The following is an 8,468-nucleotide window of genomic DNA, read 5'->3' as shown; positions in this document are numbered from 1 at the left end:
CATGATTCAGATCCACCTGATCACCATCGTCCTTACTCATGAAGCCATCAGGGAGAATATTTTAGTCATGTCAGTTCTTTGGTGATATGAATATTAAATAAATGTGACCCTATTTTACATGCCCTTGCCCTAAATTCATAGCTACGACCATGTAACACTATAGAAGGCACTAGAAAAACAATTTGTATCGAAGCAAATGCAATAAAGAGCTGCCACTTAGTATAGCCTAATGAAACTGACCATAGACCTTTGCGGCATGAGAGATTTTTTTTTTGCCAGTGCGAGAATGTGACTTGCAAATCCCCCCCCCCCCCCCCCCCCCCTTGTGTGCTATTGGATTTGGGAAGTGAAACTGCTGGATTAGCAAGTTGCAATCGTGGGAGGTAGCTAGCCGGTTAATCACACTGTCTGCAGCCTGGCTGGTAGTGCACGTACATATGTGTGATGAAGGGTTACGCACGCAATGTCAAGTAAGGCGTCTCCCAACATGTGTGCATAGGAAGAAGAAAATAATATAATGTAGTCTTTTTTTCAAGATATCCAAATTCCAGGCTCATCGGAGCCCAGTCTTCAAAACTTCACTCTTTTCATTACCCGCTTGTCCAATGTCATGTATGCATATAGTCCAGCTAATTACAAAATGTATTACAAAGTCACGAAATAATGGCCTTACAAGGAAGAGGGAAAGACCAAGAACATAGATACAATCGAAGTAAAGAAAGCTGTAACATGCCAACCAAGACTACAATATATACTGAAAAGCCTATAATTGGCATGTCATCCAAATCAGGACATAAATTTATGTGAGATTTAAAACACCTGAAATCAGTCCCTCCCACCCCACACCGACAACGAGTCTCGAAACCAGCATGCTTATGTGTTGTTGAGATGGAAACACACATCTCTAGACTGACCCACTTATTAGTTATTGTCCTTGAAGCCTGTAAGGAGGGGCTCTTTCTTCTCATCCCACTTGTTCAACCTTTTCTGTGCCTCCTCTACCTGGAGAATGTAGAAAAATTAACCTATACAGTAATGTAGTGTATTTTTTTTCAACACATATCTTTGATCAGTTTGCATCAAGCACATACTCTCAAGAAGGTTCTTAATCATGTGATGGAGGAATGGTGATGAACAAGCAACATGTGTGCATGTTACATTAATGACAACATATATGGGGACAATGAAAGCTAGATTGTATCCATGGTCATCAAGGAGTTAATTTAGGATTCATCATTTACACTTTTGTACAAAATAATGGAAATGTAAATTCAACTTTCTGCACAAAAGGTTTAATAACAAGGAATACCTCTTCCGTCCAGTTAGTTCTTATGGTGACCCACAACAGAATGGTTGTCTGCAAGGCCGTTCCCCCAATCAAACCACCCCAAATACCCTGCAAGTAGGCATACAATTCCACCAACATACGTTAGAACACATAACTGAATATATTGCCATCACGGAACATATATGAAAAATTTCGTAGATAGATCAATCACCTTTGCGCCGAGATTGAAGAAAAAACCAAGAACAACACCAAGTGGGACACCTACTATGTAGTAAGAGCCGACGTTCACGTAAGCAACAAATTTCTGCCATCCACATCCAACAGCAACACCTGATGTTTCCATACATGTTAGTAAATCCTAATCATTCTGAATATGTGGTATCTCAAGAGAGAAAATATGCATCACAAAACATAGTAGAATTGTTTCCCTCATTTGTACCTTCACCTTTTTGCACCAATGGCCTACACCATGTAATACCCTATTCTTTTCTTGTATTTTGGTAATACAAAAACTAATCAAATCACGGTATGAAAACCTACTATATCCCTAAAATATGTGTTATCTTAGTATGGAAAAATTTGCACCTCAAAACATGATAGACACGTTTCCCTCATTTGTACCTTCATTCTCTTTTTCCTAAGGGCCTACATCTTGTAGTATCAATTCTTTCTATTTCCCTTTCCTATGCGAAAAGATAGTATCACATTCTTTTCTTGTACATAATACTACAAAAACTAGTAAAACCACGGGAGGGAAACCTACTATAGTCCTAAAAAACATGATAGAACTATAAAGGACTAGCCTGGACTTGGGAGAGAATTTTGCACTATAAGTGAATTGGAGCTATGTTTAACACATATGACGTAGTTGCCCCACAAATATGAAAGAGTCTACAGTCATTTCAAATATAGGTGTAGGTCATCTCGCAATACTCTTGTACGTTCTAATTTAGTAACTACTAGAAGGGTTGGGTGCGCTTTGCCGCGCCGTTGAATTTGTTGGGATTCTTAAATTTCTTTACTCGCTATATTTCAAAATATATGGTGTATTTTTTTTGAAAAGTCTAACCTCTTTAAGTTTGATCAAATTTATAGAGAAATATATCAAAATTCATAATATCAAATGGGTGTTATTAGCTTCATCATGAAATGAATTTACATTTTTTTGTTTAATATTGTGGATGTTGATATTTTTGGCTCTGAACTTGGTCAAAGTTAAAAGAAATTGACTTTCCAAAAACGTAATAACCCTTATATTTTGAAACTGGTGGAATGCGGTTATTTGGTGGGCCTTTCGCGGTGTAATTCTGTGCTATCCGCTAATCAACCCATATTTATGTGGGGATATTTTTTCATCAGTGGTTGCATGTATTGCATTGGCGCTATAGTATCACATGGTGGTGCTTTTTTCTAAGGAATGGGAGTTTGCGAGGGGTTGATATGTTTTTATAGGCCGGTTGTTGCTGATTGATTTGGAAAAATTATTGGCTCGATCAAAATTGTGAATCAAATCCAAAATTGAATACCTCAATTGAATGAAAGAGCTTTAAAATTAGGAAATATAGAGAATTAAAATAATTAAATGGAAGAGCCCTATTGTTGACCCAGTCAAAATCGGGTGACCCAATTTCAAATTATAGCCTCAATTAATTGTGAAGATTTAAAAACCAGAAAACATAGCGTATTGTATAAAAAAATGATAGAGTTTTGAGAAATTGTTGACCCGGTCAAAATTGGGTGACCAAATCCCAATTGGAGACCTCAATTGATTGTGAGGCCTCCAATCCTAGGGAGCTTAGTGATATAGTATATGAAAGAAATATAGATTGAATTAAAAAAGTGAAAGTGCACATGAATTGTAACGTTAAACAAAACAGAAATGGGCTCCTATTTTTCTAATAATGCACCTGCCATCTACTCTTTCCATAATTTTGTACTAACAGACTAGTCGAGAATCAAGAAATCACTTGTTCTTCATGTAGAAAGTGTCTAAAATTACCTGTCAGTACAGGTTGGATGCCACCGAGAACCAGCGTGACGGCGAGAAATGGGCAGAGATCCGCCACCGCATCTGAAACTGCTTCACCATCTGTGAACAAGTAGCTGATGTGGTTGCGAAGGCAGAGAATCACGACAGCAAGGATGGTAGAGATTGTTGCAGAGAGCCCGGTGACGACCCACACAGAGAAAAATGCAGACTTGGGGTTGCCAGCGCCAAGCTCATTGCTCACTCTTACACTGAAGTGAAAACGTATCAATTCGTTAGTTAGAGTACTTACCTAGTTGTAAGTAAGTAATGCTAATGTTTATCAAGGCCTTTGAGTATAGACTTGCGAACCTTGCAGCGGCATTGAACCCAACGGAGATCATGAACACCCAACCATAAATCGTCATACTGTACCGGCCAAACGCACACATGAAATTTAATCAGCGCCAACTCTGAAGATTGATTACTGGGAACAATAGTAAAACTTAATGTCCAATGATACTCACCATATAGAGAGGGAATCCAGGGCAATCTCAGGGTTGGGGAGCAATCCAGCAATGATCACCAGCACCTGAAAGTACCATGTCTCAAGGCACAGCATCACGGCAGACGCAGCGGAGAGCTTGAAGAAACTCGGCAAACCGGAGAAGGCCTGCCAACTGAACCCCGTCCACGTGTGCCGGCATGTCGGGCTGACGACGATGTACACAAATTGTGCGGCAACCATGATCCACCAGCTCACGCTCAGCACCAAAGAGGCACCGAGCAGCCCAAGGCCAACCTTGTACATGAGCACCCAACTCATCAGCACATGTAGAACGAGCGTTGCCGTGGAGATGTAAGCACTTGGCAGGACGATGCTCTGTGCCTGTAGGAACTTCTGAATGGGGAAGTTGACGGCGTACGCGAAGATCTGAGGAATCAAGCCGTACACAAAGATCGACGCGGCACGAGCTATATCCGGTGACTGTCCCATCAACAAGAGGAGTGGCTCCGAGAAGGCATACATCACAGCAAGTGGTATGCCGGTTAAGCCCAACAGAATGATGGAGCGCTGTAGGTAGATTCCGAGCATGTCGTATTTGTGTGCACCGTAGGCCTGACCGCAGAGGGTCTCCACTGCACTGCCCATGCCCAGCTGCAAACACGTAATGTCATAATTATTAGGATTGTCACAAACTGCGTCCTAGCTAACTTGTACCTTAGATTTAGGATAAATTAGGACTACATGCAAAAAAAGGAAGGGGACAACTGAAATGAGCTTATTATTTTTCAGAATATGGAATGTGATTATGGTTCACAATGATCTACCCACGTCCAATGTGTTGTGGCACTACCAAAGTTTTAAATAGCGCGCTAAGCCTCTTAACGGCGGACCTCTTCTAAATGCTATAGCGGAGCTATAGCGAGCTATTTAAAATGTTTGCTCAAGTGTTTGAACAAAAGACTCTTAGCGCGAGACCTTTTCTAAACGCTATAGCGTGTTATAGCGGAGCTTTAGCGGGCTATTTAAAACCATGGGCACTACACCCTTAATTCCGTTCCTCTTTTGTCTTCATTTGAAGTTTCATTGAGCTTCATCCCTCTTGATCAGATTCATCATTATGAGTTTCATATTGCTCCCTCCATGTCCTCTAATTTTTCATCTTAGATAATTTGCAAAACAATTTAGTATGTTCATAGAAAAGAGCATGTAAACATGTTTGATTTTCTAGGTTTCCAGGTAGACTTCTTATACTAGCAGTGTAACACTAAGTAAAATGTACAAAAACATGTGAAACGAACAAAATAGCTGACAAAATTAATTAATGAACAAATATGGGAAAATGTACTGAATAACACAAATATGGACATTAAACAGTGAAGAAACACTGTTGAGCAACAAGCATGGAAACTTATGAATCTCAAGAAGCTCACTGAAATTCAAAGCGACTTATTATATTGTGTGCCTCATGACAAACTTTTTTTTAGATACAGCCTCATGACAAACTTAATAGAGTTTCATGGAGCTTCACCGCTCTTAATCAAATTCATCATTATGAGTTTCATATTGCTCCCTCCATGTCCTCTAATTAATCTTCTTACATAACTTGCAGAACGATTTTGTATGTTTCTTAGGAAAACAGCATGTGCAAGTGCTTTCAAGAAAACAAGGAAAGATTTTCAACTGGTTCACCGTTATGATTGATTTGCTCGGTTTCCAGGCAGACTTCTTATATATAGCAGTAGTATTACACTAAGTAAACTGTACAATAATATGTGAAACAAACAAAATAGCTTTTAAGACTAATGAATTAACAAATAAGGAATAAGATAAATAACACCAAAACATTCAAGGAAAAAAATGGGAATTAAACAGTGAAACTGTTGATCAACAACCAAGGTGACTTATCAATCTCAAGAGAGTAAGCACATTGAAAATTCAAAGCCACATATAATCTGTGTCTCGCATGATTGCAGAGTAAGTGCATCCGGTCCCTGAGTCCAGATTCCCTTTTATGTGCAGCGTGCTCGGAAAATTAATGAGCTGACAGCTACAGCATCATGGTTCGTACTACAACTAAGTGGGGTCGAAATATTACTTTAGAGTTCAGATTAGAGGACAAACATTCCAAATGACATGGGATATGAATCCGTCCAATGCTAAATTTTAAGTTATAATAAAAATGCCTTTATCGAAAATGACATGAGACCTTTTTTAAGTAGGGCGACGTATAGGTGCCGACGAGGCATATCGATCCATCAACCTCTCACCCATAATCAAATGAGATTGGTTCTTGTCCTACATACGCTATCAATTGATTGGTTGATTGATCGAGAAAGAGGAGAATATATAAACAGGACGACAAGAGTCAAAGATTGATGGGACAGGTCACGTCATTAGACAAGCATATGTATGCTCTGCTTAGAAATAAGAAATAGACCATCATGAAAAACCATATATATTCACCTCGCGTACGGCGTGCTCAGCTTAGGATTTGGGAAAAATGAAGGGGCTGATATGGCAGGTTTCACTTCACCCGCAAAAAAAAAGTCATGCCTTCACTTAACTGAACACACTACACTAGTACTCCCTCCGTCCCAAAATTCTTGTCGTAGATTTCTCTACATACGGATGTATCTAACACTAAAACTTAACTAGATACATCCGTATTTAGACAAATGTAAGACAAGAATTTTGGGACGAAGGAAGTACTTATCTAGAAATTAATAAAATCTGCACAGCAGATTCCTACAGTTTTTCTAAAGAAAACTATCCCTCCCAAACTTAATATAAGACGTTTTTTGACACTGTCATGCACTCTTAAAACGTCTTACAAAAAATTACAGAGCGGTACAATTATCATAGACGGAACTAGTATGGGAGGTGGCAAGTCGATTTTGGTCATTTCACACCTGCCACACATCACACATACAAGACGGGCCACGGGGTACCTTCAAATCCGTAATACTCCCTCTGTAAACTACTATAAAAACATTTAGATCATTAAAGTAGTGATCTAAATACTCTTATATTAGTTTACGGAGGGAGTACAAGCCACGAGTCAGTGGCTTGTGCCCAATAGGCCTGCCAACCATAGAGACCCTACTCTATCCATAACCCCACTAATAACCATGTAATATATTGTAGTACGTAGGAAACATCTATGTCACGCTCCGTCGATCTAAGCAGTGGGTGGGCTGTGGCCATCACCTAGCCATTAATTAAGAGAGGAGAATATCCTCCCTAAGTTATAATTGGTGCGGCTGCTAGCGAGCGACCGCTAGAAACCAAACCATCCATATCTAACCCTCATATCGACCGGCGATTCATGCATTTATTTAGCGTGGTCACACTCGTCAGTGTACATCCCGAATTCCCGATCGACATTATCTCTCCCATGCCCACGCCGAAGCTAGACCAGGCTGCCCTGTGACCAACGAGATGGATGGATGGATGGAGAGGCACACACGTCGCATTCGACCAGGTTCAGTCCCCGCCATGTGCACGGCAAGGAGACGGCCCAGCTAGAAAGTGAGTAGGTAGGACGGGGCCAAGGGGGCACTGCCAAGTCGCCATGAATGAATGACTGGCTTGTGCCAAGTAGGCCTGCCATGTGCCATAGATCTCTCGCGAAAGACACTAGTGTACTCCCACTGATCCAGCCCTACTAATAACGATCGACAAGAATCTACTCCCACCAATCTAATCTGCGGCTTACCAGAATCTAATCCACTACTTACTGTAACAGGAAACAATAATAGTAGTACTTGGTCTAATCTAAGCTGTGGGTTTGATCTGTGGCCACCAGCTTGAGCCGGGGACTACTGCATGCCTGCAAGATCCACGACCGTCGGAGCATGTGCTGTGTCAAGCGTCAACTTTCAAAGACCTACCGAGCATCAACATGTGCTGCTCTCAACTCTCAACGAGCATGGGATCCATGCACGCCGGCGGCCGGCCGGAGAAACCCACCCGAGGTCCTGATCCAAGCATTGCGTGCGTCTATCTCAAACCAACGACGTAGAGATGTGAGCGGAGGAGTGCCAGCGCGTACCATGAGGCCGTAGGCGAAGGTCTGGACGCCGGTGTTACCGAGAGAGGCCGCGGCGAGCTCCAGGTTCCCGAGGTGGCCGGAGAAGATCTGCGTCGACATGGACATGACGTAGTTGATCATGTACACCCCCCCCGCCGGCGCCGCCAGCCGCGACAGCAGCCGGAGCTCGACCACACCCGCTGCCCACGCGCGCTCCGCCAGCGGCGCCGACGTGTCCGTCAGGATGCTCTCCAGCCGACCCGGCGCGTTATGCTCATGCTCGTCCCCGCCAGCCATGATGCTCGTGAGGTTTGGTAGCTAGGACAGGAGGAGAGACTATGGCCAGTAGCTACTACTAGCTAGCTAGCTAGCTCGTATATATGGTGTATGTGCCAGTGTTCTCTCTCTCTCTCGGCGTTGACGCCCCGGTCGCCAATACCTACTACAAAAATAGTGGAATGCCTGGATTCGCGCTGACAGTGGGACTCCCCACGCTCTGGCTCTGGCGGCCTGCCTGCCTCCCAAGTCGCCGTCCACGCACACCCACGAGGTTCGCGCGGCCACTTGCTGACAATGGTAGCTGGTGGTGATCTGCCTCTGCCACACCGGCGCGAGCCCTTTCAAGGCGATGTGGGATCAGGTCCAGACCTAGCTAGTCCAGTGGCTCTCCTTCATC

General features: G+C 42.6%; 1 protein-coding gene across 1 annotated transcript; it reads right to left on the bottom strand.

Moving 5' to 3' along the window:
- Positions 1-539: 539 nt before the first annotated feature.
- LOC125546163 (protein DETOXIFICATION 40-like) lies at positions 540-8,189 on the bottom strand. The gene is made up of 7 exons (XM_048710330.1): positions 7,814-8,189; positions 3,782-4,413; positions 3,627-3,683; positions 3,288-3,526; positions 1,500-1,618; positions 1,310-1,396; positions 540-1,002 (listed from the first exon to the last, which is right to left on the bottom strand). The coding sequence occupies exons 1-7, from the start codon at positions 8,087-8,089 to the stop codon at positions 922-924; spliced, it is 1,491 nt and encodes a 496-aa protein (XP_048566287.1). The 5' UTR covers positions 8,090-8,189; the 3' UTR covers positions 540-921.
- Positions 8,190-8,468: the final 279 nt, after the last annotated feature.

Source organism: Triticum urartu, chromosome 3, assembly GCF_003073215.2.
Source record: "Triticum urartu cultivar G1812 chromosome 3, Tu2.1, whole genome shotgun sequence".
NCBI classification, from domain to species: domain Eukaryota; kingdom Viridiplantae; phylum Streptophyta; class Magnoliopsida; order Poales; family Poaceae; genus Triticum; species Triticum urartu.
Note: the sequence above shows the minus strand (reverse complement) of the source record. Positions and strands in the feature narration are given on the sequence as shown.